The 11,034-nt window shown below is 37.0% G+C and overlaps 1 protein-coding gene across 1 annotated transcript; it reads right to left on the bottom strand.

Moving 5' to 3' along the window:
- Positions 1 to 2,015: 2,015 nt before the first annotated feature.
- On the bottom strand, positions 2,016 to 7,763 carry LOC129950751 (uncharacterized). Its single transcript, XM_056062673.1, has one exon. It carries the CDS (start codon positions 7,761 to 7,763, stop codon positions 2,016 to 2,018), a length of 5,748 nt encoding a protein of 1,915 aa, XP_055918648.1.
- Positions 7,764 to 11,034: the final 3,271 nt, after the last annotated feature.

The following is an 11,034-nucleotide window of genomic DNA, read 5'->3' as shown; positions in this document are numbered from 1 at the left end:
CTTAATAAAATTTTATTACATAACAATCATAACATTCACATCGTTCTATTAAATTCTTATTTGTTTAGCCTTACAAATTGTCCACAATCATATTACATCGTCCTCTTATAACATTTACATTTATTTTGTATGTTCACAACTTCTGCAAAATCAATAAAAAAAATAATCATATGTTAAACCATCCTTCCAGAATCCAGAGATTTCAGTGAGCCCAAGCAAAACATAATATCAGAAAGCGTGCTCTTTCAGCTCTTCCATATCCTATACAGTATTAACAATTTGATTTGACACTTAACACTTGTATTATTATAGGATTTAATAACGTTGTCAGCATGTGATTTATAATATTTTCCGAATATCTTATGTTTGTGTTGTACATATATGTATTTGTACATAAGTGTGTTCTCATAGGATATGTATATGATATAATGTATTAAAAGGATATATACGAGAAGAGGATATGTCATCTTTCCCCTTGTTGACTATTAAAGTCAATTTGAGCCCCAATGGAAAATAAACATAATCTGCAACAATTGTATACATATAACAATAAAAGCATCACACATACTCATATGAGTTGTTTAAAAGATGTGAATATAATATTTAATAGGAGTAATCACAAAAAGAACCAGAACAAACAAAAAATTACAAAAATGATTCATAACAATAAAAAGAAAACAACTTGAAGCGATTATTTAAATTTTTGTAAGTAAAACGCTTATCTAACCGGAAGGAAATGGTTTTTTTAAGTGACCCTTAAAAAGTGTGTACTTATTGATTCAAGATTTGACCTTACTCTATTTATACAAAAGTACTTATAAAAGGACTTCCAATCCAATAGGAACTTGAAAACTTGTTGACAGTTGACAGCTGGAGCTGCCATTTTGTCAGACTGGCTACCATAAAAATAAGTAGTTTTCTTTTTAAATCACCGAAGCCGTACTTACTCGCGTAAATATTAAAATCATGCTATCAACATCGCCATCCATTTTCAGGGCCTAAGAAATATTCGTAGAGTGGATGATAAATTTGAATCCGATGTTTCAATGTTGCAACACCAAAGGCGTATCCAAGCTTTTAACTAACACGGGGTCACACACTTAACGTAGAGATGAGTTTTTAAGCACTGCTTAAAAATGTTGTTTAATATACTCTAAAGGATGCTGACAAAATTTCAATAGCATAAAATGTATCTCAACCATACATTGACATATTTCAAGGGCTAAAGTGATAACATTAGTTATTAGATTATTTTACAACATTGTTGTCTAGCAAGATATGGTCTAACTATTTAATTTGGACGACTCCCTACATATGAATGCATTCCAAGGTTACAACACGATTCTAAATTCAATACTTTTAAGGGTTTTCGGTGAATTTCGAGCAGAGAAGTTAGAAATTATATTTTTTCCAAAAATAATATGTTCTCTTCTTGTTGACAATTCTATAAATTCGAAAAACGATACAAAAATATCAAAAAAAAAAGAAGCCAATTTGCCAGAAAATGTCACCTTTTTTGTAGAAAAATCTGTTGTGCAGAATCTTCTGGCTTTTTGTTGACTTATTTTTCAGGACCCTATTATTATCTTCTTTTTCAGTCTTGTTGTCAAACTTTCAGACAACTTAATAAAATATAAAACTTAGAGCTTCTTACAACTTTACAAAAAATACTTTATTCATTTAATTTTATAAAAAAGATATTTTGCCAGTTGGCTTAAATTTTAGTTTGTTCTCGCTCAATCCGTGTTGTCTTCGACGCCGCCGTTATTCAAATGCAGAATTCTAAATCTTAGTCCGTTATCCGAAAATTACATATGTATGTATGTAAATAGACACATATTTAAGGATGTATGAGTGAGGAATCGAAAAAGGCAGAGGCGAACGGAAGTGAAATAAAAATTGGCAACTAATACTAATGTCAAATACTGGCCGTAGCCAGGCAGAATATTTTAAGTGGTTATATTCAGTCGAGGTTTTTCTGACATTCTCCCCCTCGGTACATTTCTCTAGGCTTCTCACAAATGTACCTCTTCCTTCGCTGATATATTCAACTTAGCAAGCTTTACTGAAGGTCTTTGGTAGATTCCGGATTCAGTTTGTACGGTTGCACTGCGTACCTGACCGTCTTTAGTGGCGTTGACTTTTATGATTTTTCCCTTTTGCCATTGGTTGCGAGGGCTCCTTTCATCAATTATTAGTACGATGTCTCCAACTGCTAATGGTTCAGTCTGCATGTCCCACTTTTCTCGCCTAGTTAGTGTAGGTAGATACTCGGCGATCCAACGTTTCCAAAAATGTCTCGCGTGAAGCTGTGACATAAGCAGATTTGATTTATGTAGCTTTGTATCATCATTGAAGTTGCCAAGTGGTATCATCCCTCCAGGTGACTGACGAAGAAAATGGTTAGGTGTTATGGCTTCGGACTGTTCGCTGTCGAGTGGTAGATAGGTTAGTGGCCGAGAGTTGATCATGTCCTCAACCTCCATCAAAAAACTACGAAAAAGCTCATCGTTAGGTTTATATGATGTGACGTTGCTCACCGCGTATAAGGCGATCTTAACAGATTTTATAAGCCTTTCACAACATCCATTCATGTGAGGTGATGCTGGAGGATGAAAATGCCATTCCAGTTCTGAATTCACAAACTTTTCCGCAATAAGTTGATGATCGACTGATTTTAAGCTAGTTTTTAGTAATTTTTCAGCTCCGATAAAGTTGGTGCCTCGGTCGCTAAACATTTTTCTCACTGACCCTCTTCGACATAAAAAGTTCCTGTAGCAAAGTATAAATGAGTCAGCGCTGCAACTGTAGGCAATTTCGATATGGATAGCTCTAGTTACCAGACATGTAAATAGACAGATCCACCTCTTTTCTACTTTTCGGCTATTTACTATTTCAAATGGGCCTCCATAGTCCACTGCAGTGTTAGAAAAGGGAGGTGTAAATGCTTCAACTCGTACTTCTGGTAAAACCGCCATTTCAGGTGGAGTAGAATTGGCCATTCTTATCTTGCAACGGTTACAAAGTTTTCTAGCTCGTTTTAAAACCTGTCGTATTCTCGGAATATAGTACTTTTTTCTTAATTGATTCACCACCGTTTCATGATTAATATGACGGAATATTTCGTGATAGTTTCGTACCAGCAGCAGCGTCCCATGATGATCATGTGGAAGAATTATTGGCCGCCTCGAGTTAAAGCTTAAACAACTTGCGTTGTCTATACGGCTTAGTGATCTTATCACTCTATTCTCATCCAAATATGGTTTCATTGAGAATATGTTACTGGCACTATGGGGACGTTTCTTTTTTGATATGAGGTTTTCTGGCTTTGAAAGATAATTAACTTCGGAAGACAATCCCTCAAGTTGAATTATTCTGAAAATCACACGTTCTGCTCGCTGATACTCTTGTGATGAAAAGGAATCGTTTCCTCTTGTCGTACCACCTAGGGCATCTATGTATCTGCAGACAAATGCGGTAACTCTTAACATCTTGTTCCAATTCTCAAATCTTTTTATTGAAATCACTGGCTCTGTTGTTTGATGTAATGTTTCGACAGCTGTATGATGGCGTTCCTGATGTAAAGATATATCTTCAGGCCATTCTAATTCGGATTCATAAAGAAACTGCGGTGCTTGCATCCAACGATCAGTCATGTTCAATGATGGTCCCTTTTTCCACTTAGTCGCGTCATCTGCTGGATTCATTTCTGACGGTACGTATCTCCAGTTGGCGATGTTAGATATCTCTTGCACTTCTGCTATTCTGAAGGCTACGAATTGCCCTTTCACTGATTTTGCATCGGTTCTTAACCAGCTCAGAACTGTTACTGAATCCGACCAGAACACCACGCGATGAATACGGATTGCTAGAGATTGACGAATGCTATTGGCGAATCTTGCTCCAATCAATGCAGCAACTAATTCCAGTCGTGGAATCGACATAAGTTTAATGGGCGCTACTTTTGTTTTTGAACCTAACAATGAACAAGTAATATTATCTTTTGACTGTATGCGAAGGTTTGCCACTGTAGCACTGCAGGTGTTACTAGCATCGACAAAGACGTGAAGTTCTGTTTCTGCAAGATCCCATGTTGATTCAGCTAAGTAACATCTTGGGATGAGGACTGATTCAACTTGCTTCAATTCATTTAACCATCGAAGCCAGCTTTCCTGATGATCGTCTTCAATTTCATCATCCCAATGAACTCCAGACCGCCAAACCTCTTGCATGAGAACCTTCAAGTAGCTGGTGAAGTGACCTATCAAGCCGAGAGGATCGAAAATGGACATCATCACCCGTAATACTTCTCGTTTTGTTGGTTTACGATCACCGCTAAGAACATCTTTGTTGCCTTTGTTAAACTTTAAGGAATATGTAAGTGAATCAGTTTTGGTATCCCACCACATTCCTAATACTTTTTCGGTATAATAAACAGTTTCCTTATCTAGGTCAAAATTGTCACTAACCTCCGAAGATTCTTCTCCTAAGGCAGCCATCACTTCTCTTGAGTTAGATTTCCACTTCCTGATGTGGAATCCTCCGGCTTTATGAATCATTTTGACATCTTTGGCGAGTGCAATTGCCTCTTCTGGTGTTCTTAGACTATCGAGCAAGTCGTCCACATAATGGTTCTTGATGATCGCTTCAACTGCTCTTGGATAATCTTTTTCATATTTTTTGGCATTTAGGTTTTTGACAAACTGAGCGCTACTTGGTGAACACGTCGCTCCAAATGTCATAACTTGTGTGATGTATACTGCTTCTCCATTTCCGTCATCCCATAAAAATCTGCAGGCATGTTGGTCTTTAGGTAAAATTTTGATCTGATGAAACATTTCAGAAATGTCTCCACTAATAGCGACTGCATTTTCCCTGAATCTCATAAGAATGCCTAGTAGTGCTGGAAGCGCATCAGGACCTTTAAGTAAAAGTGAGTTTAATGATACTCCATTTACTTTCGCCGCTGCATCCCAAACCACTCTCAATCTTTCAGGCTTGTTCGGATTAACCACTGGAAACAATGGAAGATACCAAATTCGCTTGTGGTTTTGTCGTAACTCTTCAGCGGACAGCTTACGGACGTATCCTTTCTTGATGTAATCATCGATTTGATTTTGCATATCGCTTTTCAGTTTTGGATTCTTCTGCAGTCTACGATTCAGTGACAAAAGTCTGAAGTTGGCCATGGGTCTACTGTCTGGAAGTACAGGATCATCGTAGCGCCAAAGTAAGCCGGTTTCGAAACGATTTTTATCGAATTTTGTTGTCTCATCCATTATCATCTTAGCACGACTTTCCTCTTTAGATATCAGGTCATATTTTGGTATTTTTACTCCCAAACTATCCACGGAGAAGAAATGCCTCATCATATCGTCCAAGTTTTCATCGTCTGGATGTGAATACTCTTCAATGTGGTAATTTATATTCTGGCTTTTGGATGAGCTACTTGAACCAAACACTGACCATCCCAGCTTACACTTTGTTGCCACAGGATCATTCCACTCAGCTAGTCGAGTCCTACTAGGAACAGCAAGATGCCAGTCGCTTAGGCCTATCATTATCCTTGGTTGTTCTTGAATATAAGAATTAACTGGAAGCCCACGTAGATGAGGATGTACTCTGGCAAGGTCATCATATTTTAGGGTTTGCCTTGGTAAACCTAGCTCCTTTATTGTATGAGCAACAGGTATTTCGAATTCCTTGGCACCTTCGTATACCCCTGAAATTACCATTGAGACCTTAGTAGAATCCTCCTGTCGACGTACGTCTGCTGTCCATTTAAGGTGCAATACAACTTTAGGTCCATTTAATCCCAGTTCATTTGCAACACTTTCTTCTATTCTTGTTCCACTAGAACCACCATCGAGGAACGCCAATGTAGTAACCCTTTTGTCACCCTTACGAAGTGTGACTGGTATATACTGGAACTGAAAACAGTCACCCTCATTGGTATGACTGTTCTGTGATGTTACTACTATTGGTGTGGTACTGATGACATCTTGATGCATTAACGGATGATGTTTTCTCGTACAACCGGTGAAACTACATTTGACTGCCTTCTTACATACAAAAGGGTATTTAATTGCATGGGCAGTCAAACACTGGCGACAGAGTCTTAACTCCTTAACTTTTTCCCACCTGGCTAAAGAAGACATTTGTTTAAAAACATCACATGCCTCTAGACTCTTACACTGGCTTGCACATACTAAACAGGTTGAATATGGTTTAGCTTGGATGTGAACATTGACCCTACTTTTGCTATTCGACTTTTCGTTATGAACAACTTCCCTCCTACTAATACTTAACTCAGAAATTGGAAGTACTTCATACACCTTTTTTGCTTCCAACTCTAACCAGGAACCGAACGCAATAACACCTTTAACTTCCCTGTCCATTGAGAACGTAGCCCACTTCATCTTCATATCGTTTGTAAGTTTCTTGAGTAACTCTTTAAGAAGAAGTGGGTTATCATACTGGCTCGCGAGTCCCGAAGCCTTCATCACCGCATTGAGATTTGTTACAGCAGTGGAAAACTCTAGGATGGATTCTAATTTATCGGGTTTGACTACAGAAAGTTTAGCGAATTTTTCTAATTGACTTTCTAAAATTACGTTTGGTTGGCCGAACGCTATTTCTAAAGATTTTATAATTTGTGGTACACACGATGGCTCTGCTAATTGGCCGGAAACCAGGTTCCGTGCCCTTCCTTTTAGCGCTTGTTGGAGACGCATAAGATTTTCGTCAATGCTGTACCCACAAGCTTGAGTGGACTGGTCGAACATTCTCTTGAAGAGTGGCCACTCCTCAGGATTGCCAGTAAAGGTTGGAAGTTCCCTATAAACCTTCCTGGCAGCCAATTCCCTCTGGCTCAGTGGTGTTGGAAGTTCAAATACGGTTGGTTGATGCAGCATTGGTGTAGGTATTCGCTTAAATGCAGTCGTAGATGATGGTTTGAAAGCAGGTGCCGATGGGTTCATAACTTGGTTCCTACTACTACGGATGGGCACCTCGTCATTGATCCATCCCACATCGTCCTCGCTTTCTGACATTTCGTCAATGAATTCTTCTTGGCGTTTCAAAAGTTCTTGCTCTTTTTGTAGATTGTCTCGCTGTTCCCTTAGTATGTCACGTCGTTGTTGAATAAGATTCAAACGCAAATTTCTTTGTGTTGACGAACTGCTTATGGAGGACACTGAACGTCTATCCGATTCATTGTGCAAGCCTGTCGAACCAACAGAAACTAACCTGGGCTCAGGAAGCGGAGCACCCTGGCAATCTACAAATGATCCTTTCAAATTTATATAATCCTCTTTAAACCCTAACCATTTCTTATAAGAATTATTTATAACTGTTTTACGTTTTTTCTCAAGAACATTTTTTTCTACTACCTTCATCTGATTTATTAGTTTTATATGTAGTGCATCAATTTTCCTCAGATTTAATATTGAGCACTCCTCGCAAAACCACTTAGAAATAATTTCTGCCTGACTACGACTTATATCTACACAAATATAGTGATACCAATGTTTACATACCCCGTCGCAGAACACCATTTCCTGGTTATACCCTTCTCCACAAATCCTGCACTTTGCTGGATTCCTTCTGGCCTTTGGTGTCTTATTTCGTGGCGCCTGATGGTGTTGCTGCTCCTGCTGCGGCTGATGTTGTTGCAGCTCGTTTTGGTCATCATCTTGAATTGGGTGGCCTGCCTCATTATCATTTCCTTGAGACACAGGCGGTGGCGTTCTATTGATGGGCATATTTTTGAGCACGAATTTATTAATTAAAATTTAAGAATGTTGTCAAACTTTCAGACAACTTAATAAAATATAAAACTTAGAGCTTCTTACAACTTTACAAAAAATACTTTATTCATTTAATTTTATAAAAAAGATATTTTGCCAGTTGGCTTAAATTTTAGTTTGTTCTCGCTCAATCCGTGTTGTCTTCGACGCCGCCGTTATTCAAATGCAGAATTCTAAATCTTAGTCCGTTATCCGAAAATTACATATGTATGTATGTAAATAGACACATATTTAAGGATGTATGAGTGAGGAATCGAAAAAGGCAGAGGCGAACGGAAGTGAAATAAAAATTTGCAACTAATGTCAAATACTGGCCGTAGCCAGGCAGAATATTTTAAGTGGTTATATTCAGTCGAGGTTTTTCTGATAAGTCTGCTTAATCGTAGATTGGATCTTATGCTGAAGACAAATTCTAAAAAAAAATATTACTTTACGTGAACGTTTTGAACATATTTTGATCTTAAAAACACAACTTAAAAATTGTTGAGAGAAAAATGTATATAAGTTGTATATAAAATCTATAAAACTTAAATAAAATCAAACTAAGGTAAACATATAAGTTGAGAAGAAACATAAGTGTGGCACTCACAAATTACAGAGCTTATGTGATTCAAAGCTTTTATATTAAAAAATATATATGAAACGTTCATCGTTTTTCAATTAGCAATGAGTTTAACGAAAATGTCACTTTTGCTGTTTTTGGGACATTTATATTCTTGAAATTCAGTTCTAGAGCTTTTTTAAGATCTTGAAAGTGTTTGTACTTTTTAAATTGACCATCTCATATTCAACGTTTCTTCTTAAGGCTGGCCATTCAGATTGTTTATGTTGTAAATGGGTTTGCTTGTGCGGATTATGATAAATCAAGGATTCGACCGTTTAATTAAAAAAAATATATCAAAATATCAAAGGCAGACCGTGAGAACGCTATGAAAATTATAACAAACAATTTCCGGACAAATTACCAAAAAAGAGCTTAAGAATGCAGTCATCATGACCGTTTGTATAATTCTTTGCAGACAATAGCTGTCAAGAATTTTGAATCTTCGTAGCTGTTTTTGCTGGCCAAAAACCTTAAAGGTAGCAAAAAGAGTTATAATAAACGGATTTCTTTTCTCATTATAGTGTCTTTTTTTTATTAGTTGTGTCATTTGAGACAGAAGTTGTTCAAGAACATGCTTCTCCATACTTACATAATTTTGAAAATCTTCCTCAAAAGTTAATTCTAATTCTCTTAACAATTTTGTTTGGCCAAGTTTTTGTATTTTTAATTACCAGCTCTTTAGACCGCATTCGTTTCTTCTTTTCAATGCAATACCAAGCCGTATATAGAGAACGATTTTATATTTGACATGTCCTCTGAAGCAAAAGTGTTTTAAATTTGAAAACTTTGCAAAGTCTCACTTGCTTAAAATACTAATTTGCGGAGTTATTTTGGGTTGTGAATGGCCGACCTAATAATCTGTATTGGTTCTTTGTCTCAACAACAACAAAATTAAAAGCATTACTAATAATTTTCCAAATTCTTAATTGACAAAGATTTCAGTTTTTTCTAAATGCAAACAGCTTTTTGTTGAATATCATTGTTGAATATATTGACTTATAAAACTTAATACGACCGCCCCCCACCGGGAGCGTTGATGAATTTGTGCTGAGCGATTGCAATAGGTTATAACCATAAACAGAATACGATTAGTTTTGAATTCAAGAGAATTACAATGGAAATAAAAAATAATCTCTCAGCGAGTGGGGAGTCATGAACCCTACGACCCCTCCCCTTTTGAATCCATAAGTGTACAACACCTATGTATATACGTGAACGAAATGCAGGATCTGCCGACAATTTTACCTATATTCCTGAGAATGTGTAGGCTATAAAACAATACATTTTAACATTTTGCGACAATGAGTTGGGCCTACACCTACCCAAACAATTAACTGTAAAAGTTATTCAATGATTGCAAACTCCTTTGAGCATGATTTCCCAAAGATATAATGTGAAAGGACGACATTTGAGACGTCATTGTCCCAAAGGAATATCTTTATCATTTACTTTTGGCATACTTTCAACCATCATACATAAATATTTTCTTATGCAAAATACCCCTTTTCTGACTTGCCAACAGTAAAAGGTCCTTATTTTGTGTACTTATACCAAATTATAACTAAATACCGTTTTCACGGAAAATTGCGCACTAAAAAAAAAACATGCCAATTAACAGCCAGAAAAATGAAATGCCAAAGGCGTCATAAGAACCAACTCAAAAAAAATTGAAAAACAAAAAGACATGAAATTCAAACCAGGAGCTACTTCAAGCCAAAATAAATTAAATTCCTCCTCTTGTTGCGTAAAAAAACAAAAAAAAAAACCAAAACAAAAATAAAAAATATCGCTAGCCACTTGCTGTTAAAACCACAAACTTGTGGACGTGCAATTTTTCCAGAAACACCTAAAATGATAAAGTATCCATATGCAGGTAGGATGCCAGAAAAAAACAAAACATAAAAAGATATTCCCATTCTGGAAGAAAGGATACAAAACAAAAAATTGCAGATCCTTTTGCGCGATGAAAGCTGTGTACTAGGTGAAAATTGTAGGAAAACCATGAGTCCATGATGCAGCATCATAAGCAAGCAATGTACATATCCCAGGTAGGTAGGTATTATAGAGCAGATATACCGCACCTGATGTTGTCATCGTCATCTGTATAACAATATTTTGCCTAGAAACATCATTAGAATGTCATGTGGAGGATGTTAATGCAATACCACTGCAGCTGATGCAGATATCTGTGCATATGCAGATATAGATACGAAACAGGACATGGGTAGGTTACAGCAAAAGAGTTTTGTCGTCCTGCAAAAAATAATTCAAAAAAAAAAAATTAGAACCAACCTAAGGGAATATACATATGTACAAGTATGTATAGTATATACGAAAAGGCTAACTTACAAGAATCCTAGAGACACGTCCTTGTTAGGGGATAAACATGAAGCATTCGTCGACAACCGTGAAATTCGTGCTGCCATGGTTTTTTTTGTGTCGGTTTTATGATGTTTTCTTTCTACTTTATTTGCAACGCCATTGGCAAGCATTATCGTTGTTGAAAATTCATTTATAAAACCTTGTGCGACAACGCCGCACCGCTCCGTCAACGCAGCGCGGTACAGTGGTAAGGCGGTAGTGGTGCCGAAGCAAGGGCGGTGGCGACGGCGGTGACGAAAT

Source organism: Eupeodes corollae, chromosome 3, assembly GCF_945859685.1.
Source record: "Eupeodes corollae chromosome 3, idEupCoro1.1, whole genome shotgun sequence".
NCBI classification, from domain to species: domain Eukaryota; kingdom Metazoa; phylum Arthropoda; class Insecta; order Diptera; family Syrphidae; genus Eupeodes; species Eupeodes corollae.
The sequence above is the reverse complement of the archived record's forward strand: the minus strand, read 5'-3'. Positions and strand labels throughout refer to the sequence as shown.

Excerpts from the sequence above, each read along its gene's own strand:
- LOC129950751 (XM_056062673.1), bottom strand. The coding sequence starts at position 7,763 with ATGCCCATCAATAGAACGCCACCGCCTGTGTCTCAAGGAAATGATAAT.